The sequence below is a fragment of the Apteryx rowi genome, unplaced genomic scaffold (genome assembly GCF_003343035.1).
Source record: "Apteryx rowi isolate R43461 unplaced genomic scaffold, aptRow1 scaffold_53, whole genome shotgun sequence".
In the NCBI taxonomy this organism is placed as follows: Eukaryota; Metazoa; Chordata; class Aves; order Apterygiformes; family Apterygidae; genus Apteryx; species Apteryx rowi.
The window spans coordinates 1,617,127-1,644,382 of record NW_020450794.1 but is presented as its reverse complement, the minus strand read 5'-3'; the positions used below and the strand labels follow the sequence as shown (position 1 = coordinate 1,644,382).

Here is a 27,256-nt window from a genome sequence, read left to right as displayed (position 1 = left end):
CCTGTTTCCTGCGAATCTCGTTGCTGCAGCTTTCCGAACGGTAAGATCTGTGTGGATTTTGGACATGAGCTACATTGCGCAGACAGACTGAGTGACTGCTGGCTTTTCAGAAAAGAACTAGCAAGGTGGTGTGGAAAATATCAAAAGCCATAGTGGGTGGGGTTTTCCAAAACACCTGAGGTAACTAGACGTACAGCTGCTGTGGCATAAGATACCCTCAGACAAAAGCATATTCAGAGCCTGTGTTTTGTACCTCCACTAAAAAGGTCCTTCATGCTTTTCTTCCTTGGGTACCACTTTGGGCAGCAATGGCAGCCGTCTGCTTTGTGCCAGCCCGCATATCACTTTGCAGGGGCTAGCTGGGAAACCCTTGCTTGGCCACGCAGTTTGGAGCTGGGCTCCGATAAGACAAGACTGAAGGCCTAAAAGCTCACAGGTGTGTGGGTTTTACTTGCTTGATGGAAGAGCTTGGTGCTCTTCCCCAGTGTTTTCCATTGTACCACTTGCTGGATTCATTGCTCAGCCTGGCTTCTCTTCTAACACAGGACTAAGGGTGGTAAGATGATAACTGCACTAGAAGATACTGTGATTTAAACTGATGGACAGGAGCTCGGAAGCTCAGAGAAGGTTTTGATTTAGTTCTTATTGCTAATTTTAGGTGCCAGGGATAGACATTGTTGAAGATGCTGCTATGGGACAGAACGATTCTTTTTGATACAGGAGCAGAAAAATCATTTTTGGCTTCATGATGTTTTGTGGGTTTACTTTTCTATCAAAAACAAGGTCATGTTCTAAAATCAAGTTCCATTTTGAGTATATATAATGCAGGACAAGTCAATATACCATAGATAGCAAAAATAATAGAAGCAGTACAAAAGTACCCTGAAGGGTATTCTGTGATACCTTGAGTATCAGGGTTCTGTGTGTGTAGGGATGAACTAAAGAAGTCCTCCTTTCCTCTGTGCTGCAGTTGTCACAGGTAATTAGCAAGTACATAAGCTATTATTTTCCTTACTTAATATCAGTAAGAAAAAAAAAAAGCATCCAGCTTTTGTCAGGTTTTTGGCTTATTTATCAAAGTAAACTGCTGGCCTTGATTTTAGGTATTTTATTGACTTTCAGTGTCTGTCTCACCATTTCTAACAGGGAAATGGTGCAAGCAACACTTGCCTTCAGCAGGGGCCGTCTCAATGGCATGGTGCATGAGCAGCAGCAGTGTGGAGGAAAGAGGGATTCCTCGGCTGCTGCCTGAACCTAGGGCCTTGAGGGGTCACAGAGTGCCATTTTCTAAGGAACACGGTGCTACAGCTCCCACCTCTGTTCCCTTTGATGCACTGGCTTGTGCTTGGGCTCTGCCTTGGAGAGAATATCAATCCACTTGAGCTTTTCTTTGCTCATTAACCTGAATTAGTTGAATTATACATTATACTTCCTGTGGACAGTTATAATCCTTCTGAAGCCTGTACTCTCCACTAGAACATGTTAACTTAATAGAGTTCATGTTCATGCCCTGGGTTGTGAACTGGGGCAGCTGAGGGGCAGGCACACAGCTCTGGAAGCGGTTACTGGATCACAGTGGATAGCTGGTTACCTCCATAGGCACTAGTGCCAAATCTGAAAGGGCTTGTAACTCAGAGCCCTTACAGGAACAGTGTCATTTAAAAAGGTCAAGGATAGCACTGGACTTCTCTGTTACCCCATGGTGAAGGAGCTGCGTATGCTTTCACTCCCTTTTCTTGCACAGGACAAGTTCAGCAGCCTCCACAGTATGGTCTCCAATCCCTGTATAATGTTTCTCCCTTCATGTTTTATCAATAGTGTGTTAAGCTTCACATTCAGCTCAGATTGGTAATGTCCTTTTCATTGGCTCAAATACTTTCAAGGTGGGATCTTACTTATTCTTGACTGATGCAAGATGTGTCCATTACCAGTAGGGTTTTTCTGATTTATGCAGCATGCATGTAATCTCTTTCTTCCAGTGCAGCCTCAGCTGCAGAAAGAAACTGTAGAAACTGTAGCTGTAGAAATGCTTTCTGATCCTGTTCAATCAAAAGAAAAAAGTCTTCTTGACAGTCCTTGTGAAATGCTAAATGATATGGTCATACTGACAATCTGGTCAACAAACGCTGTGTTGTTTTTTTCTTACCTGCAGTATGCAACAGACTATAAGGTACTGGAGAGAAACACTACCTCTGGAAATGTCACACTGGAAAAGGTAAGGACACTTATTCTCTTGTTTTTATACAGTCCTTCATTAACCATAATATTTGACTGCCTCAGTCTTTAATCTCTACCAACACTCACTGGAAGGAAACAAGTACTGTTCTCCTCCTACAACTAAGACACACACAAGTCAGATGAGTTATCTATAGTCATACAAGAAAGCTATGGTGGAAAGGGAGTTGAACTCAACTGAGCTGACCCTTGATACCTTATTCTTAGGCCTTGCTTTCTTAGGCCTGGTATCATTTGACCTAAATTTTGATTAGTCCCTCTGCCGAATATTTCCAAAAAACTTTCTGTAGACTTGGAATTAAGTGACAGTCAGGCTGGCTGAATGTGTCCCTTAGACCTTATTCTCCATTGCAGTTAGGAGAGAATGACTTTTGTTCCCTGCCTGTATTCTTTAAAGAAAAAGAGGTTAGTTGAGATTTTTTCTAGTTATCTTGCTGCTAAAATTTAGTTTTATTTGAAGTAGTAACAAGTGGTCTGAAGGGGTGAAAGTTGCAAACAGAATGTTACAGATTAGCTCCTATTGCAATGTGGTCAAAACAAAACTTAATTTGCAGATATTGCTGAGGTAGAAAGCACTGTTTTCCATATGTAGCTCACAGGAATTCCAGAGGCGCTCTGTACCTCTGAATCTCTCCTGCTGTTTGGGGCTGTCAAACATCTTTATTATTGGCCAAAGGCAACATACCATGGGTCTAGCAAGAATCACAGTTGCCTTACAGGCAGCATGCTGTGAACTTGAGAGACTCATCTGCAGTGTGTCACCTTATTCCAAATGAATTAGCCCATGTGCTTTTGTGGGATTTTGGGGAGGCAGGTCTGACACTGGAAATGGCTTTCAGAGTTATTTTATATTTCTCAGGCTCATTCTGACTTCCTGAGACGAGTACCAGAAGTCGGGTTATTATATTTTAGTATGATTTATTTATCCCTAGGGCAAGAGACTTGAAATGTTTGTGTTTGTCATAGAAGGGCTCAGCCAGGGCTGGCCTGGCAGTTGCACCAGTCTGTGTAAAACGATCAAGTTAAAGGCAGTTCGTGTGCATCCAGAAGGACTCTGAAGCAGATCCCTGAGTGCAGGAAGTACTGGCCTCATTATCTTCTCTTCTCCACGCCTGGTGTGCGAACAGGTGGTGCAGAACAGTGCATTTCCAAACTCCGCTTTTGGCTGATGGACTGAACTTTCACCAGCCCAGGAGGGTGAAAGGTGGCTTTGATGGAACAAGAGCTGAGCAGGGGAAAAGTCAGTCCTTGCCTGAAGTCTGCTAGCACACCGTGAACAGTTTCACTGGGGAAGAAGGTGGCCTCATCTGCCCAGGATCTGCCCATGCTTGTAAGATCGAATTAGCCCAGATCTGCACTCACCACATGGTGAGCTTGGGCATGACTGCAGAAAAATCACATGAACCCAAAAGAGCCCTTTCTCCTCTAATGCCATTAGATCTCCTCAGGCAGTGCATGCCTGTGCAGCCTTGTGCTGCTAAAAACAAGTCAACATGAATGTGTGCTCCCTTACAGAAGTGTGGAATTAGTCTTCATTTAAGCAAGGGTAAGTGAGAGGCAAATAAGGCCCTTCTTACTCATGTTCAGTGTCAAATTTGATAGGAGCTCCTTGCAAGCAGGTACAGATTAGGGCTAGCCATATCCATTGGATGCAGGCTCAGCTATGGAGCGCTTTTTCAAATGCTCTTTCAAAGCCATCAATCTTTCTCAAGAGGTAAGGATAGATTTTTTGGCAATTTAAAATGTGAGGTTTTTTTCTGTTTTCTTTCTCTTTCTCACTTATCAGACTTCAGTTTGATGAAATATCACAAAAAAACATTCTGAATTTGTCACTGGTGTCTGTTTTTGCCAGTGACTACAAAGTAAAGACTGTTTCTCCAATTACTTTTCCCAAACTTCCTTCAGTTGTTGGAACCAAACCAGAGCTGACCTTCTTTAATGACAGAAGACGCCCTACTGTCTCTAGGAAAGAGCGGACCAAACAAAAAGGAAGCATCATTTCAGTTTTGTTAGCTCAGTTTCAGTGCTGACCTGACCATATTATTTATGGATAGACGAGGATTAAGTTTGGAAAGGAAGAGTATGATTTTTGGATAATATATAGTATAAATACCATAGTGATAGAAATCTATCTCATGTTTTCTTTCATCAGCAGAATATTTAATTGAAGAGGAGAAATGTTTTACTTCTGCTTTTGGTGTGAGCAGTGTAGAACAAAGATTTCCACTGATGTTTTTCCACTGGTTAATAGGCTCCGTCTTCTCTTGCTGAAGATATGAGTAGTGGGGCACGTAGGTGTCTGCTCAGCCATGTTCTTTTTATTGTTTCATATGCTCACTCCTGTTTACCCAGCTTTTATAGCTATATCCTCTCCGAGTCTTTGGCAGCATGCTTCCTGGGATAGGGGCTATCTTAGTTCCTCATCTGCTGCAAAGTGAGGTTGTAAGGGATTCCTAGTTCCTCCTGGACAGCAGTAATAATACACAAACCAGTGATTACAGTTCTTCCTCGCATCACATGGCTGCATTTTCTTTTCAACCACCTGCTACTAGGGTAGCTCAATGTCAGCAGTTGTTTCCTGGATAAGCATTTTGCTTCAAGAGCTAAAAAACAATAGGATCTTCAGAGAGATTCAAGAACCAGAAGAGACCCATGAATCTTCCTCCCAGGACACACAATTTCAAGCAAAATAATAATGTGTCCTGTCATTTACCCAGGAAAAAAGCTCTCATCAAAGCTGTTTTTGTTTGGTGTCCACAATGCTGCTTGGTTTGGCAGTTCCTTTGGGGTGATGCACTCTTCTGTTAGAGTACAAAAAGGCTGTTCAGCATCTGCCAGTTTTAGAGGCTGGGATTGAGAGGATCTTCCGCTGAGGATTTAATGCTGGACTCTTTCCATATTTTGCTGCAAGGAGGTAAAATTCTGTGAACATTGCAGGTTGCTCCCTGCAAATCAATGGGCCAATTTCCTGGAGTAAGTTACCACTCCATCACCTCCCATCACCGCTGAAATCTGTGGTGATGGGAGGCGATGAGGAATGTTCTGCATTTTAAAGAAAATGGCTCAGTGGGAAGAAAGGGAGAGCAAAACTTGAATTGGGGGGGACTGAGGACAAAATGAGAAGAGGGAAACAGCTAAGAAGTTTTTAGGGGTTCTGCATAGAGCCTTCCTTCCAGTCATCCAGAATTCAGAGGGGCCCAAATCGCAAGAGCTGGGCTGAAGGGGCCAGTGAAGTACGAACACTTGGAGAAAAGCTGCAGCAGCAGCAGTGATTGCTGTGCTGGGAGCAAGGTGGAGAGAAACATGTGTGAGGGTGAAAGAGGACTAAACTAAACATATTGTTATTCTTGAGAGGGACAGGGGTTTTTAGAAGAATTGGCCAGTTTATGCGAAGTAGGCCACCATCAATGCTAGGATGAAAGGGGACAAGCCACATGTGCTGGCTGTAGCTAACAGGAGCATGCTGCTGTCTCTTGCCCTCCACTAGCTTCCCAAGAGCAAAATTTGGCAAGTCCTTAGCATCAGTGGCTCTGAAGAAGGCGGAGGAGCTTGTGGGGCTTGAATGAGCTAGAAGAGAGCTGGATTTCTCCAGTCTTGGAAACGACCTTTTGAATCAGACATGAGGAGCTCTGGCCACAGGTCGCCCTTGTCTCCGCCAGCTCAGTGCTCTGTGTGACCCTGTATGCACTATGCAGCTGGTGGGAAGATCACCGTCCTCTTTGAGGATCAGTGCACTTCTGTCTCACGCTTGATACTAGATCTTAGCAAAGCCCAAACAGGCAGCTGGTTGCTAGGCTTCAGGCTCACGTTGCTGCATTTAATGAGCTGAGAAGCAAATATCCAGCAGAATGGGTTTAAAAGGCAGAGATGCTTTGAAAAACATGAGTATAAAGTCATATCATGAAGTTCTCCCAGTAACATCGAGGTCAGAATGCTGGGCACTTTCAGCAGCTTGAAGCACTGCATTTCTGTTCCATAGGAAATTTTGATACCATTTATTTTTTTCTGAATCAGTACCAAACCAAAAAGAGCATTCAAGATTTTTTTGTAAAAACATTCTTGGGGATGGGGAAGATTTGGGCCAGTTATGTTAAAATTTTTTTCCAAGCTGGGTTTTTCATATTAACTTTGTATCAAATGAACCCAATACAAAATGTTATATTGTAAAATAATGGGTTAAAAAATCAACATAAAAAGTTGTTTCAAAATGGAAAAAGCATTCTATTTGCTCCATATGAATTTAAGAAGTGCTTGTTTTCTCATGTAAAAATGTTTACATTTTGCCCAAGTTGACATTTCTTGAAGAAAGTTTTGATTTTGGTGAAGTGACATGGCCTATCAGAAAAAGTTCAAACGGCATTATTTTACTAGACATTTTCTTGCTTCCTGCTAATAAATTCATCATAAAGCTTGAGAATCTACCTAGGTTCTTTCTGATATGTATATCATTACTGGTAAATTCTCAGTGAAACTTCACATCTTTTTTAACTTTTGGGGTAAGGCTAACTTGAATTCATTTCCTATCCTGGAGATGTTTTACTAACAGAAGTGAAAAGTAGAAAAATATGCATGTACCATGTTCACTGACAGTTTGTTGAATTAGGAGGTTAGGTTTTTGCCTAACCTTTCTGAGTATGAGAAGAGTTTAAGGTTTTCAGCCACAAAAATAGAATATAGACAAAACCATTCAGACAGAAAATTGTTACTGTGTGTGAAGAAAGCAGCCTATTTCTTCAGACATCTTTGGAGATAAACTGAGCCCCATTGTTAATATCCTGTCCATGTTTCCAGCTCTTTCAATGTGAAATCCAATAAATACTGAGAGGAATTTAGCCCAGAACAAACAACTGCCATGAAAAATTAGAATTTTTGTATCTAATTACTTTGTAGCTAGCAATAAAAAAAACCGGAAGCTTCATTGCTTTTGTCCTTGTGAACACTTTTGTTAACAGCATTTTAGCCTTCACAGTGTTTTTTTTTTTCTCTGTATAATTTATGTTTTATCCTCTTCTGTGCAGTTCTTTGTTTCCACCTGTCATTAGGAAGAGACAATTCAGTTCAGCAGTATACTTTCAGATAAAAGTATTATCTCAAAAACACTGCAGTAAGATCGGTGTCCTGAGATCTTTAGTCAATATTCATTTTAAGCTTTTAGCTCAGAATGTATTTTTACTTGCTAGTGGTGAGCTAGTGTCTGCTCAAACTAGCTAAAAGGCCAAAACTTGTCCACAAACCTGATCTGTTTGAGAAGCCCTTCCAAAGAAAACAAAAATTTGGCATACTGAGCTTGTGCTGCCAAGTTGGGGGAAAAAAAAGGTTCGTCAAAACAATTGTATTTTTATGAAGCAACAAGAACGCTCACTCGGTTCCTATGATGTTACTTTGCCAAACAAACTCCAGCTCTTCTTGAGAAATGAACTGTGAAGGAGCAGGAGAGCAGGCTTGTCAGCACAATAGCTATATCCTGGTTTTATCCTCTTACTCGTACCATTTAGCCACACGATTTCTAAGACGGGCAACAGGTATTTCATCTTTTCTCCCTGTATCTCCCATGGCTGACATGGAGAGATGAATTAGTAACTTTTCACAGTTTGCTACCTTTTTTTGCCCTTTCTGCCCTCTTTCCGCTTCATAACATTGTTTTCGCCTGGTTTTCACCATGGTATAAATATTCCATTAAAGCAAAGGGGCTGGCAGTTTCTGAAAGCAGATTCCTTTTAGAGATGTCAGGAAATAACTGTGTTTGGGGCCAGACCACTGAAAGCAGCTTGCATGTATGGTTTGTTTTAGGAGGTAGAAGATAATAGTGCACACAAATAACAACACTCATTGGAATCAACAGAGCTGGCGAGTCAGTACGACCAATACCTGCTATTTGTACCAGCAGTCTCTTCCAGATCATCTTTCCTCGCAGGGAAACAGTGAGGAAACTTGCAGTCTTTTAACCATCGTCCCAGTTTTGTCCTGCTCGTGATTTCTCTCCATACTGTTTTACATCTGCAATGAAGCTCACCCTGGCTCAACTGTGAGGGTTTTTCTATTCATGTTGCTAAAAGCACATGTACCGTATTGAAGGGTATGAAAGGGGAGGTAGTGACAGGCCCTTTCCTTTTCCAGTACATCCATGCCAGCTCATAGCTAGGGAAGTCTATATCTGGACTAAGTCCAGATCTTGTTTGTTTCCCCTGACCAGCATAACGCATTCCCTACAGTCTCCGCTGCTGAGCTGTCTTGCGTGAAGTGCCTTCCTTCCCAAAACAGGTTCTGCTTGCTGATTCCAGATCAATCAGAGAGTATCAAAAAGATGTGCCAGTCTCCCATCTAACAAGCCTGCTGCTTTTTTTGCCTCTACAGATCCCTGTTGGCACTGAGATTGAAGGGATGAATATCCTGGGACTGGTGCTGTTTGCTCTGGTTCTAGGAGTGGCACTGAAAAAGCTTGGCCGGGAAGGGGAAGATCTGATTCGCTTCTTTAATTCATTCAATGAGGCAACTATGGTCTTGGTTTCCTGGATTATGTGGTAAGTGTATGAGTGCAGACACACCTGTGGTAGAATAATAGTGTCCAGCTCAGGAATCTTGCCCTTTATCTGCTTGTGGATTTTCCATACCACATCCCTCATCATAGCAAAAGCAAATGTTATAATGTCACTCTATGGGGTCTTTTCTTCTTCCTTGTAACCTACAGTTAGAATGATACCTAAGGTGTCAGTCTGGAATGTATCAGATAAGTGCTTAGAAATACTCTCAAGGACTCCATTTTGATTAATTAAAGAAAAGAAGGCTTTCTATTTCAAAGCATCAGAAGCCCATGGCCAGGTGCCATCATATGCCTAATTTATTCTGTCTCAGTTACTGGGCTGGCATGAGTAAATGAGGTGTGAGCCAGTGAAGAATATGGTCATTTAAAAGCCCAGGATGTTTGTGCTTGGCATGCACCTGCAAATGTGGTGCATAACTAAAATCATACTTGTAGGTTCATGCCTTGATTTTTTTGTTGCCCAAAAAGTTACATGTACTTACCTGAAAGATACCCAAGGAGATCAGAAGATAGCCCACTTGCTGTTACTTGGCTTGAGGTATCCTGTTGAGTGCATGAATACAGAACCCATCTATCACTTGTGTCAAAGGATGACTGAAAACCTAAGTCCCTCTGCACAGAAGGAGGGGACAGTCATCCTACTGCAGGGATATGGTCTCCATCCTCCTGCAACAAAAGTGCTGCCTGTTGAGTGTTTTGCCACTGTTATCAGCAGAGCCTGAGTTTCACGGTGGATCTTTAAATCTCTGTTCCTATTCAAAAATCTCTTCCATTTTCTTCAGTGAAGCAGGAACCAGTGTTACCAGCACAGAGATTAGCTGTTTATCATAGTACCTGCTTTTCCAGAGAAACTTCTCTCTTCCATTTCCTTTCCATGAGGTTAGGAATTTTCTAAGATTCATTGTTTATTTTGCCTCCTGCATCTTCATGAGCAAATCCATCATTTCACTCCTGTCGCTGAAGTCCAGACATGTTTATGTGATGAATGTTGCCCTGGCTGATCTCACGAAGCCTTTGGCACTCAGCAAAATCATGGGGTGCACTGAACATTCTCACTAGGCAAGAGACCAGCATGGAGGAGACAGGCACCTCCAAAGAGCAGTTCTGGCCACCTAAGCTCTGGAGTGTGACCAGGCTGCTGACTAAGTTTTATTCACTTGATGGGATTGAGTCTAGGCCTCAAAGCAAAAGTGTGTCTGTTCTTGTTCAGCTGGAGTGGTCTAGGTTCCTGCTTTGAGACCAATAGCACTAATATCTTACATGCAAAAATAAAAACAGTCTTAAGGACAGTCTCTGTCTCTTTTCAAAGCTATGTGCTTGCCTTAACAAAAGTATGTTTTCTTCCCTCATTTTGCATTTTTTATTCTTGCTATTTTCCCCTCCCTGTAAGAAGCATAAAGATTTTAACAAAACACCTGATTTTACCAGGCAAGTCTGTGTTAGTTACTGTCATAAGGGATTGAAAAATTCAAAGTCTAAAAGCGGCTTAAGTCTTTTACTCTTGAGTGTAATTCCTGAGACACCGAATACTGATAAGCGGCAGTTCTTGTATTCAGCTGATTACGGTGCTAACACTTCGAGCCAATTGGTTGATGTATAATCCTTTTTTTGTGGATTATCAGGACCACAGCTGACTCTGACACCGTGGTGCACCATAGTCCTTAGTTCTTCTCTTTCTTTCCTTAAAACTCTTGTGTCATCCTGATACTTATCCAAAACTTGCCAAGCCACCTGTACATCCCAAAGGATAGTTTGGAGTAGGTCCAATTGAGACAGCTCGAGCTTTATCTAGCTCTGCTCAGCAGCCTCTCTTGTATTCAGAAGCACTTAGGCCTTAATTTCCAGCTTCTTCCACTCCAGCCTCCCCCTTCAAAGGGAGGGATCCAGTCTCAGCTCTGAGTCCAGGGTTCACATTTGCAGAGCTTGTACAGGACTGGGGCTCCCATAGACCTTGCTAATTAGGATGCTCAGAAACGTAGGTCAAAGGCAGCATGTCGGAGAACTGGCAGAAGTTGTGTGAGGAAGGTTCAGCAAGCCCCCACCCGCCACCCAGAGATATGGCCAAGGGGGGCAAGAGAAGGGATGCTCATGTTGAGCTGAGATGTGGAGAGCGGAGGAGCCACAGAACTGCTGGGGGAAAAGCAGGCTAGGAAGAGGTGGGTGATACTTAAGGAAATCTTAAGTCTTGCACACGTTTCCAAACCTTTGCATGCTTAACCAAACCTTCTGAAGTTTGTTCTGACTCCACAAATCAGCCTCACCGAACACAGGCACAATGGGCTGGAGGGGAGAGTGAGATAAAAGCATTATGCCTGAGATGTGCAGGCAAATCTTTGCAGCCACAGATCTGCAGCCACACATGTGGCTGAAGCAGGGTTTTGGAGAGCTGGGTGACCTTTTGGTATTTCCTAATCTTTGAAGTAGCCATGAATAAGAGCATGGACAGCGTCAGCTTCAGAAACAGACTTCCCAAGTGCAGCTTTGGAGGAACTGGATCGAGGCCTGAAGTGATTCCTAAAGTTGGTTTAGTGGCTGTTATGCTGCAGGTGCAAGGGCAATTCTGTCTCTTCAGGGTGTGAAGAGAAGTCTCTTCAGAGTGTGAAGAACACACTCAGGTGTGCTAGTGTGGCTGGACGTGGGTTTGGGGCTCATGTGTGGCATTTCCCCCTTGAGCAGCTCCAAATGTTCCTGACAAGGGGAACTCCAAACAAACGCTGACGTCTTGAGACATGTGTTTCTAGATAGGAGACGTGGGAATGTATGTGGCTGTTGGTTTGAGGGAGGCTCTGGAAGCTCAGTCACTCAACTTAATCTTTTGCAGGCAAATAGCAGAGTTATTTGCTTGCTTTGGCATGTGCATTAGCAGACTTTAGTGGAGCTCTTTGCCACTGATACGGTTATAGCTTTTTCTTTCCTACACAGAATGTGTTGGCATCAAGTATGTCTGCCATTTTAGTGACCTAACTTCATACTTCTGCTGGTGCTCCCAAATTCTGTAATGCCCCATTCTTCAATACCTTTCTCAGCTCCGCTGGCATGATATTGCTCCTTTTTCTTTCCTATGATCAGCCTTCCCTTCAGCAGTGACCTACTTAGCATTGGGTCTTCGCCCACCCTCCTCCCTGACAGACTAAAACTCTGTGCAAATGTCTTCTCCTGATGGCTTCTGCCAACGTTTCAACTCCCAGTTTGGCATCCTTCCTGCGATTTCCTAGAGGTCTCTTTGAGAGCATAGGTCAGTGGGAGGTTTTTCAGTTTGACAACTTGCCTTCCACCAAGTAAGAGTTGTGTAAGAGGGGCCTTGCAAATTTGTTTAACCTGAGTGTGTGGTGAATAAAGTGCTAGCCCTTCAGTAGGAGTGGCATATTCTTTAGAAGAACGTAATCTGTAGCAAAAAAAGCAGCATGTTTTTCATGGCTTGTTTTTTGTACTTAATGACAGACCGTAATTCTTTACACAGGTACGTACCTATTGGCATTATGTTCCTTGTTGGGAGCAAGATTGTGGAAATGGAAGATATTGTACTTTTGGTGACCAGTCTGGGAAAATACATCTTCGCCTCTATTCTGGGCCACTTCATCCATGGAGGAATCATTCTGCCACTTATTTATTTTGCATCCACACGCCAAAATCCTTATCGCTTTCTCTTAGGACTTATCACACCACTTGCCACTGCTTTTGCCACTTGCTCCAGGTGAGCTTCTGTGCTTCTTTTGGGAATATAGTCTGGTTGTATTCATGATTGTAAACTGTTTGCATCCTAACACCACACTGTGATGAGTTTTAGGTCCAAATATTTCTGAGATTGTAAAGAGAGACTTCTGAGCATACAGAGTCTCACTGCTATCAGCAGCCTGCTACACCAGAAATACTGATATTTAGCTATTGAAAATGATCCTCAAAATATGGGGGCTATAGCATGATGCTGAGTTGGAAGTTTTTCATGGGAAGAGTGAAAGTGTTTGCCTTAAAAAGATCCTGCTGGTTGTCCTTTCAATTTTAAGTAACAAATGAAGGTCAGTAGCGAGGGATTTTGTCTTGAGAAGTTTATTTCTCCAAGTTCAAGGGGATCTGGAACAAGTTTAGACTGATTTTGCAGGAGCAAAGCAGATTTATTAGCTAGCGTAACATGACAGTGTGTTACTGATTTCAAGGATCTGGTCTGATTGGCTCTTATTTCTCATAACCAAGGATTGCCAAGCTATCAGGCATGTCATTTACACTTTTCCTAAGCGGCAAGCTTCTTATTAGTGATCACAACAGTATAAAATCCTTCCAGATCATCTCCAAAAAGTGTAGATGTGTGACTGTCACAGGAGCTGAATTAAACATGTAGTAGTAGAGAATTTATGAATAAATCCATATAATTTATAACGCAAGAAATAAATCCAACAGTGAATTTTGATTTGTCTATTGTTTTGAAAAGGTAATAGTACATCAGTAAGAAGAGATTGTTGTACTTGCTGTGTTTATATTTGCATCTATTGTAGTACATTTATGTTTTGAAGCTCCATCATTCCAAAGCCCTGTTACACTGCATACTGAGCTAAGTCATGAGTTCTTGCCCCTGGGAGATTAGAGTCCTTATCAGCTATTTCTGGGTGTAAGCAGATTATTAAATACTGCTGCTCAAGGGGCAATACCAACAAGGGGGGACACTGCCATTGTGACAGGAAGGAACTGCAGAATGGCATCATCTTCATGATAGTCTTGTCTGGGATTGCATGTTGCAGTGTGTTAGAAACATGACAGCCATGAGACAATGACTTTCCATTCAGCACAGTCTAATGCTTTGTGACTGGTTTTCCCTCTTCTCTGTTTCTAGCTCGGCCACTCTCCCATCAATGATCAAATGTATTGAGGAAAACAATGGAGTCGACAAGAGGATCAGCAGGTTTATCCTTCCTATTGGGGCAACTGTGAACATGGATGGAGCTGCTATTTTTCAGTGCATGGCAGCTGTGTTTATTGCTCAGCTGAACAATGTCGACCTCAACGCTGGGCAGATCTTCACTATTCTGTAAGTTGCTTGCTATTGCAGCCACATCCTTCTGGCCCCCAGGCACATTAAAGCCTGTGGTCTCTCTGCTAATAGCTAGCAGTTTGCATTCCACATCTCTGACCTAAAGCTTGCAAGCTGCTATGAAACATAATTATAGGGTGATTAAGGCATGGAGTCTTTCAAGCTATATAAGATTTGCCAGAATCTCAATTTAATAAAAGGTGGAACCTGGGAGGGGTAACTGAATTATGAACAGGCTTTGAGTTGTTTAAAGCTTTTCCTCACACGAAATTCCTCTCCCTCCTTAAGGACCTCTCTCCCCTCCTCTTGCCACTGAGCTGGGTAATTGTGGCATGCTGCTCTACCCATAAAGCTGACCTGACTTCCCCTCTGGATGACTTAGAAAATACTTTTGCTAACTCCCCAGCTCCTTATGTATCAATTTCATACTCATGACATTGCCCCTGCTTACCTCTGCCTCTCCTGTCTTCGTATCACCAATTTCCCATTATCACCCCCCTCCTAATTGTTATGCTTTGCCTCATTATCCCCTCCACCATCCTGCATTGGCAGGCAGGAAAGAATTTGCTTGGGAAGCAAATGATCTGTGTGTCCCTCACTGTAGAGTTTGTTGAGGATTCCGGTGGTGGGGAAATGTGTGCTGTAACTGTAGAAAAGAAGCACTACAGAACTCATGCTAACTGGGTTCGCAAATTCACTTGCAGTGTGACAGCCACTGCATCCAGCGTGGGTGCAGCAGGTGTCCCGGCTGGAGGAGTCCTCACCATCGCTATCATCCTGGAGGCTATTGGACTTCCGACCAACGATCTCTCCTTGATATTAGCGGTGGACTGGATTGTGTAAGTACCTTAGGCCATACATATCTGCTGTTGGATGACATATTTAATGTTCAGGTAGAAACCTGGTGCAGCGTAGTCAAAGTAGCATAGCATAAAATAAAAACCTACAAGGTGTGGCTGTCTACAGGACAGGAAATTCATGGCAGGTGATAGAAAGCAATGGAGAGGGAGGTCCCTTTTCAATCAAAGAAGTTTGTATGCTAAAATTCCTCTTTGGCTTTTTTACCCAACCTTTATAGAAACAGATTTCTCCCTGGTTTTGGTTCACTTCAGAAGAATAGTTAAAAGTTTGTGCAAGAAGGTATTGATGTTGCTGAAAATTAGATGGACACTAGGGGGAAGGGAAGGAAAAGTAAACTGAGTCTGAATAGATGGAGAAAGCTTTCTGGGAGTCAGATGTGTGAAGCAGTCTCCACCAGAAGCTGTTGGCAGCTATTTTCTGAACAACAAAAGCAAGGATGGTCAGAGCACCGAAGCACCAGGGTGAACTGCCCTCCATTGCGAGAGCAGGGGCACAGAGGTCATTCAGCAATCGTCACAGCTGTGGGCAGTGTCACAGCCAGAAAGGTGCTTCTGGGAACCACAAGTTAGGTACACATATTACCACATTCCCTTTTCCTGTTCTGGGAAAGAGCTAAGAGGTCAGACCTTTGCTCAGTTCTCTCCTTTCACCAAGAACCATTTCCATTCTTGAAACATGAGAGATTATCCCTTGCCCAATTCTGTTTGGAAGAATTTATCCCACCACTCAGCCTGGTTATGTCCTTGTTTAATCCTAAATTTGCCTTCTGTACCACCACCTAAATGAAATTAGGGAAGGGTTAGAAAATTTGTTTTGCATTAAGTATTGGGGACCCAAGTGTATGGAAAGTGTAAATGCTACATGCAGATGATTTCTTATTGCTTGAATGAGCTCTGTGGAAGTGGGTCTCTCAGCTTTTCCTCTCAAACAAACCTGTTTGTGTCTGCTCTTCTTTAAATACTAGAATATCAAACTGGAAGGACTTATCTGAGCAGTCGTGAATTACAGCACAGCTGAATGTTTAGCCTCTTTCTGCCCTCAAATCTTAATGCCTAATTTCAGTGGTCCAGAAAGCCTAACTTTAATGCTTACACTTTAAAAGCTAGTGAAATAAACATGATCAGATAGCTTAAACACAGTATCTGCTTTCAAGACACCTGGTTGGAGGTGAGTGGTGGGCTGGAACCACTGGTTAGTGAGGGTCAAATGACCTGAATCCCACTGTTAGCCCTACGCCTGTTTTTTCCAGCTGGCAGGTTTCTGGGTAGTTCCTGGTTTAGATTTTACATAATCCCTCTGAACTGCTCTTTGGAAGCAACAGACTTGCTGTACGGATGGGCTAGTCACACAGAAGACATGGAAATTAGGATGTCTGAGGGCAGTCTTGAATTCCCAAGGCTGGGGAAGACAGCAACTGTGTTACCTCCTCCCTCCCCACACACGCATCTGTGGAGCATGAACACATTTGTACAGCTTTATTAGGACCACTGAGCTCTTCTTTGCTGCCACCGCCTGGGGGGAACCAGCCACCTCCAAAGGATAAGAGAGACAGGCAAAGAAGTGGCTAGCCCTTTCATGTCCCACCTTCCTGAGGGATTACAGTAGTAGCTGTGCTTTCCACAAGCTATGTTTGGAGGTGCCTGGAGGCATGAGTGAAAAGCTTGTTGCTCCTTTCGCTCTGGCCTACGCTCAGTCTGTGTCGTGCAGGCTGCCTTCATTTCAAAATATGTAGTACCACACTTGGGGGTCAACGCTGTTGTTCTAGTTGAGGAACAAGTGGCTCTGGTTGAGCCTTGTGGTAATAAGAAGGGGGAAAAGGGAGGAAACAGTCCTGTGTCTTGTTTTAATGCCAGCCATTTAATTACCAAACAGAAACACAGTTACAAGGTAAGCATGTGTTGAAACTAGGCTGTGGAATTACTGAGGGAAGTCTCAAAATGCAGGTGAAGAAATTGTTCGTCTTTATGAGGAACCTCCTTCATTAAGTCCTGGGCCGCACTATTCTTGTGTTGCATGACCAAAGAATAGGACAGGTGCTACAAGCAAGAAACAGTCATTCTGCCTAATTTTGGACACCTTAAATAGATGTTTGAGTTAAGAGACAAGTCTTTCTAAGCTCCCTAAATAGTTAAAAAGGAGAGATTGTTTCTCTGAGTCACCTTCTGGATAAGCCCAAATTAAGTTCCTACTGTGAACTCATATTTGAAACGTGCTGGCCTGGGAAAAGGGAGAGAGGTGGACTGGGAAAAGAAGGACGTCTGAGAGCATAGTACCATTGCAGTGAACTTCTGAGAGACCAGAACCAGTTGACAGTAATGGTTGAACCCACCTTAAACCAACTTCAGTGCGTATTTGTGATGATACTGGTATGGAAAATAGTTATGATAATATGTCCCTTCTCTAACTCTACTGATGTTAGTGAACAAACAGTGGGGATGGATTTCGCTCCACATACTGTGTTTTAACTCTCTTAAATTAAAAGGCCACTGTTCTGCTCTTTTTTTTTAATCTTAACCAGGGACCGAACCACCACAGTTGTGAATGTGGAAGGGGATGCCCTAGGAGCAGGTATCCTTCATTATCTGAATGAAAAAGCAAAGAAAGAAAAAGAACAGGAATTAAAGGAAGTCAACGTAGAAGCAGTTCCCAACAGCAAGTCTGAAGGGGAAACGTCACCTTTGGTAACTCACAAAAATCAAGTCTCCAACACAACCAGCACAGCAGACCCCGAATCCAAGGAATCAGTATTGTGAACTAGAGGGAGTTCGTCAGCATGCATCCTAGAGGTGGACCGGCGACTTGTTAACACACCTAGACGTTTGCAGTGCTAACAAGGGCTGGATGGCTCTTAAAAGATTTCTGTTCCAGTCTGTTTTGAAACACACTGATCTGGGGAGGGGGAGGGAGGTGGGTTGCGGGGGGGGAAAGGGCAGTGAGAAAAAACACTTGCTTTATAATAATATTTTGATAGTTCATATGTATACATGTATATATGTGTTGCACGTACACACACACATATACATGTATGTGAAAACAATGCCATTGAGACTTCTGGTTTAACAAGAGATCTGTTACTAAAGGCCCATATGGGTAGGAAATGGGGAAGCAGACTAACCCAGTAAAGTGCTGGTTGTAGGAGAAAATTAGTAGACTTACTGTGCTGCTGTTTGGATGGAGATATGGTCTAGAGACTCCAAAGTGGGTGAGAATGTTGCTTAGATTTAGTTTCTTGCCTGGAAACACTTGCTGGCAACTTCATAAACAATACGAAGCAACATTTTTCTCCCACTTCCCTTCCTCTCCTGTTCTCCTGTCCCATAAAAACAGCACATGTATGCTGAAAACTAGCTTTTTTTATTTTTTTAGTTTCATGTTTCAATTAGTAGCTTATGGGGGTCTGATCCTTGTTCCATTCCCCCAGTTCATTGCAGCTCATAGCGGCTTTCCTGCCTTTTGGTGAGTAACTCCCAAATTATAGGACCAGACAAAGAAGATCTCAGTGAAGATCAAAGACCATTTTTCTCCTTCACTCTAACCAAGCAATTGAGCAAAAAATTCAGAGGAAACACAAATTTTGTTAAAGTTATCCCTCCTGGGCCAAAAAAAATATGGAGTCTGTTCCAGCTCAGATCTGTCTGAATGACACTTGCCTGTGACAACATCAAGGAACTAAGTCAGTTCCCTTCATGAAAACACACATACTCCTTTGCTAGCACACCTTGTCCTGTTCGTGTTTGTTTAATGGGTCAGTCCAAACAAATTAAGTCATATCCCTTTCCCAGCAAACTTGAACAGGGGAGGAAAAAATCCGAATGCACAACATGTGGGAACTGACAACAGGCAAGTCTAATTGTTGGCTCAAAAGGAGAAGAAAGGTGAGTTTCTAATCCCATGTAGTTCAGTGATCTCTGGGTTTTGGGACAGCTGTATACCTGTTCCTGTTAGGAGCTTGGTCCTGCTTTAAGTGTCCTTCTGGCAGTAGCTCACATTTAATAATTCTGGGTGGTGCTGGGCCAGGGTAGTGCTTGCAGATGGTGACCTTTGCTTTAGGTTGAGCCAAACGCTTCTGGATTCTGACTCCACCTTTTTTCCTTTACCACATCCTGAATTTGCACCCCAAACATGATCAAAGTCCAGCAAACTCACTGCAAAGCTCCTGTTGTTTTCTCTTGGCTTTTTGGACAGCAAATAGTTACAAAACGAATACTGTGCAAGTGCAAAGGCTTGCCTGGACTTGCGACTCTTTTTCTTGGCTAGTTTAGTAAGATGAGTGCATATGGTCAGTCTCCACACTGTTAACTCAGCAAAATATATTTACACTTAGCTTCGATAAAAAGTAATGACAAGTCTCCCCTTTTCTTTCTCCTCTCTTGCTTCAGAGGAAGTTATCTTGGAAAGATATCCAGTTGCTGATGTTTATGTTCATGGCACTAGGAAGAGGCAGTTCCAATTTTCATAGCAGCAGCAGCCTTCATTTGCAAAGCATCTTTCCTGGTAATGGAACAATTTTTTCCTGGTAAAGGAAGAATTTTGCAAAAAGACACTCAGAATGAGATGTAGCCACCTCTGAGAGAAAAAACAGTGAGTGCGTCATTACCGGCCGTTTAATTGTGTGCAGCAGGGCTACACAAACAATCAAGATAGGAAAGGATTAGTCAGTCCACTGCAAAACTGCAGGTGGAGGTTTTTTTAACTGGTTTATTTATGTCCAGGTCCACAAAATTTGGACATTCCTTGGCTCATCTTAAAAATCTGAGACAAACACAGTTCTCTAGGGACATTCTTTGCCCGGTATTTATTATTTCATTTTCTAGCAGATCAAAACCCACTGCAACTTTGCATTTGCTCCCATTAGAATCCTCCTGACTCCTCTCAGGAAACCAGAAGCGCACTTTGTAGCTGGTCATAAAAGTCAACAAATAAGAGATGTTTTGAAAAACTTTGATGTTTGAAGAAATGGGTCTCAACAGAACCTTCTGGTTTTTTAAACAAACATAAATATTTCATGGATGCCTCAAGGGAGCTGAAAATCACTACTGTTCTCTGTGGGCTGAGTTCTGTAGTTGTGTTTTGTCTCCCACCAGGCATTTAGCCCTCCAGTCTCTGATGTTCTCCCTCACCACAACACATGCAGTCCCGGCCAGCTCATGAGAGCAGGCAGTGAGAGCACCGAAATGACAGTTCCCACGAAGAATCACAGCAGTGTTTCAGAGCAGAACATTTCCTGATTTTGATTTTTCACCCCAAAGTTGACACTGCTCACAGGTAAAAGTATCGATCCCCAAAACTGGGGTTCCTCACAGACAGCAATGCCCTGTTGTTTTTTCTTGCCTGTGGTGCTCCAGCTTGGTTGTGCCTCTTCCCTGTAGCAGCTAGGCTAGGCTATGAGGCATTCTTCCTGGCAGCAGATTCCAGGGAATTGTAAAGTGAAACCGATACCTCGGAGTCTTTTTAATGTTTTCTGATAGCAATGCAAAAGCACAGGTCTCTGCTGAAAAATACCTCCCCAGTTTCCACTAGTGGGTTGCCATGTTTTGCATCATTGTGAATGTCAAGGTAATTTTAAGATGTAGTCCCATGTCAAGCTTGTTCCAGTGGTCAGATTCAAAGAGGTCAAATCATTACTGTAGCTGGAAAGAAGGAAATCTAACACTCCTTCTCCTGGAAACAGGTGTCATAGGGCTTTTATGGACCATGAGCATTCAGGACCAGTCTTCTTAACTTACCAGAAATCTGTAATCTTACGGTACCTCTATTTTAGGCTTATAATGATGCCACTTGTTTTGGTGTTCACACATAGCAAGAGGTACCCAGAGGTTCCATGGAAGCAGGGTAATTACTGCTTGTCAGAGTATCTTCTTTGTCTTTTCTGTATCATCTGTGTCACAAGATACGTTTCTTGTTTTTCTGTAATGCTAGTGTCCTTAAGATGGTCATGCCACATCTTCTCCATCTCCATGGGCTCTCTATCTGGCTTCTGCTTTTTTTTTTAAAGTACAAATGTAAAACATCAAATATTACGCTCTCATGAACTGTAAAAATGTTGGTACGTTCTAACAGCTGCCCTTGTAGCAATGTGAGTCCTCATCGAAAGCCCAGTGAAACTGGTAGAAAACTTGCCATTTGCTTCAAGGGGTCAAGGTCTTCAGGTAAGGTTGTTGGGAGTGAAATGAAAGGGCTGTTGAAGGATGTGCATTTTTCTCACTCTGTGCTGTTCAGATGCAGTCCTTGACCTGCAGTGCAATGTGTTACACTGAGAACTTCCTATTTCAGATCCCCATGCAGCCTCTTGCCAAGAGACTGAAAGCTGACTAAGAAGGTGCTCAGCAGCAGTGCAGGTGCAGCCAGTGGTACCTGCTCTGCTCTTACCCAGGCACTCCATGAATCTGGTGCCACATGGTACTTAATGCAATGTCTCTTTGACTGGATGTATGTTTGAGTTCTCCCAACTTGACTGTAAAATGGAAACCTCTTCCATCAGTTGCCTTTTCTTTCAGGAGGAAATAAATTCCATCTAGGAAATACCATTTTTCTTTTTGGTTTTAGTCTTTGCTTTGGAAGGGACAAATGCTCTTCGTCCCTTCTGGGGTTCTCTCTAAGGTATCCACATCCCCTGGGGACACTGGGCTGCTGTTGCCTTTTCTGCCCCAGCTTCCTTTTGTTTCCTTTTTAGGTTTCCTATGGGTTTATATCTTGGGTCCAAGCGTGAATTCCTACTAATTCTTTCCCTTTTTAAGGGATGTTTCTCACATGCATTCTCTGATGTAAGCTAATGTGGGGGAGCTCCAGTCACATCCTTGCGTAGCAAGAAGGGTACTGCTGGCATCTCCTTCCTCTGTGTAGACTTTCGCTTGTATGAAATGTTTTGTATGCTACCATCATGGAGGTCTCTATGCTGCACAGGTGAAATGGGACTGAAAAAGAACAGTGGATTCTAGTGTTATTAGTCAGAAGGGGAGGATACACACCCAGAGCAATCCTGTGGTCACAGAAACCTCCTCTTCTTAGGAAAGCAGGCTGCAAACAGCTCGTGTCCAGTCTTCTAGTACTATGACTGATTTGGGGGAGATATGGGAATACAGAAGAGAAGGTAAGATAAGTCTTTGGCATACACCATCCCATTTTGTCTCCAGCATCATTTTTTTCTGCTTTTTTCTTCTTCAGGGAAGTTTCTTGGACTATTCTAGACCATCTTTTATTTCCTCTTCTCTAGGGCTGACTCTCCTCTCCATGCTTTATCCATCACTGCCTGATTTCATCCCACTTCCTGAAATGCCCAAGGCTGTTTTTATTTATCAGTGGCTCAGGCCTAAGTGGGAGGGTGGGTGCTGAGCTTTGAGGGCCCCAGCTGGTCCTGGGGAATGTAATCGTCTGGTGATCTGTTTGCATTCTGCCTTGCTCCTGCCCTAGCTCACCGAGGGTTTGTGAAGCTTGGTAAGTTAATGAGTTGCTCTGAGGGTGCTAAGCAGCATTTCCGTTATCCTGAGAAAGGGGCTTGTTCTGCGCTGCGAGATGTGGCTATGGATGCCTGACAAGCTGTAGTGAGCAATGGAGGGTGCCAACACTTAACTGCTATTAGGGTCTTTTGAATAAAGACCCATTATTCTCAGGAAGTGAGCTTCAGATGAGCCTCAGCTGGTGTGCTGGTAATTGCACTGCAAGATTCAGTAATTGCAAAGGACTTTAAACCCCTCTTGGGATGTCTCTTGCAGTCAGAACGGCTTTTGTCTTGAGAACAAACGAAGGCCAAATGTAAGACAGGGCTCTTCCTCCAGTGATGTGCCGAACAGCATTAGGCGCGTTGTGGGTACTTTACACGTAATGGAAACGTGGAGCCAGACAAAGTACCAAGTCAGCTGGTAAAACAACCTGTGCTTTCCCTTTTACTGGGCAGTCCTGATACTGCCTGTACAGACAGTGCTCTGAGCTGGAAGGGCAGGAAGCTAGGAGAAGCATGCGTGAGGCAAGAAGGTTCTTATGTGCTTGCTCTGTCCCTATACTCTTCCCTGGGCATCTGCTGTGGCCACTGCCAGAGATGGATGTGATCCAGTAAGACCATTCTCATATGCATTTTCTCATGCATGTCTGTGTGTTTTACAGCAAGAGAAATTAAAACTGAGGCACTTAGGCTGCTGTTGAAGGGAGAGCTTCCTCTTTCAAGTCCCTGAGCCAGTCAAAGGCCCTGGTATCTTTGTGGCTGACCACCCTGCATACGTTGTAGGCTGTGTCCTTGAGGGCTTGCCTAAGGTACAAAAACACAGCTTCTTTCGGCAAAGATCAGTAGTGTTGGTGAACACTGCCGCTTTGGGGCTCTGCAGAAATGTGGGCTGAATCTTCATTCCTGATCCCCTGCTAGCACAGCACGTTCCTGCAGCCCTCTGGAAAACAGCCTCCTGCTGGAATCCATCTTTCTTTCCCTGGAACCTCCCAAAGGAGTGAGCAATGGGCTTCAGGTAGGAAGTTGGAAGACCAAAGGACAAACTCTTACCAATAGAAAAATGTGACATCTTCACGGATCATAACTGGGCCATGGCAGTTCAGAGTCACTTGCAGACCTGCCTGCAGTGACTGATCCTGCGACTGATGAGCAACATAGAATGAGGCAGGTCACATAAATCCTGCACCTGTAAGTGCAGGTTACGGATACTCACCTGTCTCTCACAGGCAATAATGTGGAGGATGGTCAATCAACAGTGTTTGTAAAGCACCCTTAAGACACAGAGCACTAAATCTTAAATAATAATGAACAAAAATCTGAAAGCAATCAGATAATTAAAGTGTGTGTCATGAAGTCAGAGCTGCATTGTGCTAGGGTGTGAATGATTCCTTGTGTGACAGAAGAGAAGAGCGATCTGTTCAAATGTACATATTTGCTGGGCTAACTCTGGGGAAGAGCAAAAGCTAGTGTCAGAGTGGGCTGCATTTCCAAAAGGGGATGTGATTTGGTCAAGTAGAGGAGCACAGTGCCCTGTTAGATCTGCCTGATATATCTGAAGGAAGAGGTGGAAGTTAAGGTTGCAGGGGGAGCATCAGAGAGGACAGGGTAGGTGAGTGGATACGGAATAAGTTAAAACACTGAAGGAAGCATCTTCTTCTTGGCGTTTTCTTGGGGGTAATGTCAGAGACTGCGTTTGTCTAGCATAGAGCAGCAATCATGCAAATCCCTGCCCATGACATTGGGCAGGGTTTGCAGGGAGAGGCAAGGACTGAGTGCTGTTTGCGAAGCGCACTGTCACTGAGTGACAGCTAAGCACCCAGCACGCCAGGGAAAAAATGGTACAGTTCAGGATCAGGGATTGACCCACATTCCTCCGTGCAGAATAGCTGGGACAAATGCTCTTCAGCAAAATGCATGGTAGCTATTATTCTCCAAGGACAAAAAAGACCTTGTTATCTATGCAAGCAAATTGATGAAAGCCATGTTCACTTGCTGCTTCAGTTTCAGGGAGGAGAGAAAGGAGTAAGGCAAATGATCTTAACCTTTTTCCAACATTGGGCAACACATTGAGACAGCTGCCCCTGGGTATTTTAAGTCTGATGAAAACTGATCAAGAGCCTTACTTGGTTCCCATAGCTCTCTGTCTTCACATCTGAGCACCTGCTTGGGCAGTTAATATTCATACAGTATTCATTCTCCACTTGGGGTCTTTACAGACATTTGTGACTGACAGGCACCATTTCACAGATGCAGAAGTGAATCATACAGAGAAAGGTAAAAGGATGCTTTCTTGAGTGACATGAAGTCACCGAATAGGCTAGGACAGACATGAATCCTGAAACCAAGGCCATTGTTAGCTAATATCAGCCCCCTAAAAAATTAACGTCTGGGGTTATATAAATATATTTAAGTATTGATACCATACTATTAATAGTATATTAGGGCAGGAAGTATTTTACTGCTTAGGAATGAGACAGGCTGATCTCTCCATTTTTGGGGGGTCGTGGAAGCGGAGAAGTGTAGAAGTAGGAGAGTTATCTCCCCTCTAGAATGGATTTTCTTAATAGAAAAGCAAAAAATGAAAAATTCTTCTTCACTGAAGAGTCCATTGTATGGTTACTTACCGAGGGCCCCAAATCTGTCTCAGTGGCAGCAGATCCTCAGCAGCAATGAAATCTCATTTGGATTTAACCACTGATCTCAGTGGCAGCAGGAGCTGATGGGTCTGAACATTTTGGCGGGCCAACTCTGTATGTCCTACTCAAGAAATGTTCATACTTGTCTTGCCCAGGGCCGCAAGTTCCCAAAGGGCTAGAGATGCTGGCTGCAGGGCAAGCAGGGCTATTGATGGGAGCCAGGGTGAGGAAATGAGTTTTTAGTCAACCCTGCAGTAATGCAAAGGTAATGGTGTGGTTTTTAAGCTCACAGAGACCAGGAGACTCGGTGTTAGATAATCCTCAGGGTAGCTTTTGCTTGTTCCTCCTGATAACAACACTGAGCAAAGTAACATGCTTCTTTGCAAGCATGTATTTAGTAACTGAAGTTGAACTGCATATGGCATGTAGGTACAACTTCAGTTAGCTGCCGTTACACGTTACAGAAAGAAATTACCAAGGGAAATCTCTGAAGGCTTTTTGCAAGGAAATTGTTTACACATGCCTGAAACCCCCTGGAATACATTCCCACTGAAAGACTTGTGCTTAACCATAAAAATACCCCCACTATTAACTGGTATGCATTGTAGCTTTTTAAGAACCAGAAGGAATGGCACAAAATGGATGGGCTAGGGCCTTCCCTGATATGCAGTAGTATAACTTCAAGAGCTTTCAGAGGCCTATGGACTTCTGATGGAGATAATACCTCCCTGACAGCATGGGGTTTTGATTTGGTCCTTTTTTTAGGATGCTAATGTTCCTGAAAATGCCCAGCAGTGCAGCAGTAAAGAAATGTTTTTAAAGCTTGTTGGCTATAACCAGAGGCGTTTTATGTGCTCTCAGTATTCTTATGAATTGGTGTTTGCTCTGGTTCCCACAAGAAAATTGTGCTCTCTAGGTGGTCAGGTTTGATGCAGAAGAAAGGCTTCGTGATTTCTGGTTTGGCGTCCCTTCTTTGTATCCCACCTGAAGAGTCTACTCTGGTCCTTGGAGTCTGACCAGACTGTGGCACGCAGCAGCCAGACCAGGGTCCTACAGTATGTGGATTAAACATAAAGCTGTCCTAGCCCCTTGCTGATGCTGCAGTATCTCACATCCTGTTGTGATGGGGGGAAGGCATAAATTCAACTTTGGGGGAAGAGCTGGACTAAAAAAACTTATTTCAAGGCAATATTTGCATGGCATTTTACACTTTAATAAGTCAAATAGTTGTGACCAAACTAACCCAGTTTTGGCTCTGCAACACAGAGCACAATAGGCTCTTTTGACATTACTTCCCTGAGGACCAGCGTGGAGGAAGTGTGTTTGCCATCCCTGAATCTTCCAGTCTTTTAAGGATATAGTGCTATTCAGACTTTTTCTGTTACTATCCTGGTTACACTTGTGTAAGGTCATGCACAAAGCATGTGCTGTGCCGGATGGAGACCATGAGCGGCAATAAAAATAGCTGAGTGTACCTCTGTGATTGGGAGATGTTTCTCCTCTTCTGTATTGCTTTTTGGTTTTGGCAAGCTGAGCATGACTCACTCACACCTTGTGAGGATGAAGATTTCGATTAGCCCTCTAGATTCAGGGACAGCAGGGCCACCCCTAAGGCATGAGGAGTCTCCTTCTGCAGCAGAGATATGAAATCTGCCTTATTACTGTTACAGGTGCCTTGTCCTGGTTCCCTTCAGGCCAAATTCAAAGTCACTGTTTGAATATAACTATGCACCAAAGTTGAGAGACTCAGTTATCCCTGGGGACAGAAGGGAGAACATGATGTCCTGGTTGAGACTAGAGCCTGATCCGTGGGACAGGGAAAGTGAGTTTCTTTTCTTTATCCTATAAACTCTCTGTTAGCAAGTCTGCCTCTGATATGTGTATGTGTATGTGTGCTTTTCTTTCTATATAAACACAAATTGCTCTAATTAGGAGGGAGGATTCTTGTATTTTTATATGCTAAGCAATTTGATTAATTAATAAAATGACACACAGATAAACTTTGAAATTCACTGCCATCTGCTCCAGTACAATTCAGTATCACTGATATGTAGATATCTGTCTTTAGATAAAACCTAGTGCTGAACGCACTTAGAGTAACCACTCCATTGCAAAAGTACCTTGTGCCATGTGGGTGTGTTGTTCCTCGTGAACTTCTGTAACTGTTCCTGTTTAAAAGCTATGGGTTTGATCCATGTGACTCTGTTTCAGCCTTTTTATTATCTACCAAGAACAGATGTATGTGCACACATGCAAAAGGGACCATATTGCTATGTCTGGGGGTGTGTGAACCTGGGGTAGATATTACAGATCTGTTTACAATGTAGTGCACCCTCGGCATGACAAGTCTCCCTGCCTGCTGGGGCAGAAAACAGTCATGTGGCTCAGGTTGAGATGGTTGTTTTATTGGGAGAATAACAAATATGATTCTTTCTCTCTTTTTTCCCTTATCTCTTGGAAATGTATATTTGTCTCTCTTTGTGTAGCTTCTTAATCTGAAATAAAAATCACCCCACACAGAA

At 43.3% G+C, this 27,256-nt stretch overlaps 1 protein-coding gene across 3 annotated transcripts; it reads left to right on the top strand.

The window, feature by feature from the left end:
• SLC1A4 (solute carrier family 1 member 4) lies at window positions 1–27,256 on the top strand. Of its 3 annotated transcripts, none has more exons than XM_026080694.1 (8): window positions 1–40; window positions 2,153–2,215; window positions 8,590–8,756; window positions 12,237–12,470; window positions 13,602–13,796; window positions 14,504–14,638; window positions 17,179–17,341; window positions 19,040–27,256. In XM_026080694.1, exons 3-8 carry the CDS (start codon window positions 8,617–8,619, stop codon window positions 19,178–19,180), a joined length of 1,008 nt encoding a protein of 335 aa, XP_025936479.1. In that variant the 5' UTR covers window positions 1–40; window positions 2,153–2,215; window positions 8,590–8,616; the 3' UTR covers window positions 19,181–27,256. The 3 variants fall into 3 exon arrangements, 2 of the variants coding, with proteins under 2 accessions (XP_025936479.1, XP_025936478.1); XR_003255909.1 differs by lacking the exon at window positions 1–40 and having other exon boundaries at window positions 2,159–2,215; window positions 19,040–19,241; window positions 19,745–27,256; XM_026080693.1 differs by lacking the exon at window positions 1–40 and having other exon boundaries at window positions 2,159–2,215; window positions 17,179–17,446; window positions 19,040–19,062.

Excerpts from the sequence above, each read along its gene's own strand:
- SLC1A4 (XM_026080694.1), top strand. The coding sequence starts at position 8,617 with ATGAATATCCTGGGACTGGTGCTGTTTGCTCTGGTTCTAGGAGTGGCA. Across the intron at positions 13,797-14,503 it reads GGGCAGATCTTCACTATTCT|TGTGACAGCCACTGCATCCA; the intron begins GTAAGTTGCTTG and ends ATTCACTTGCAG. Across the intron at positions 17,342-19,039 it reads AAGGGGAAACGTCACCTTTG|AGGAAGTTATCTTGGAAAGA; the intron begins GTAACTCACAAA and ends CTCTTGCTTCAG.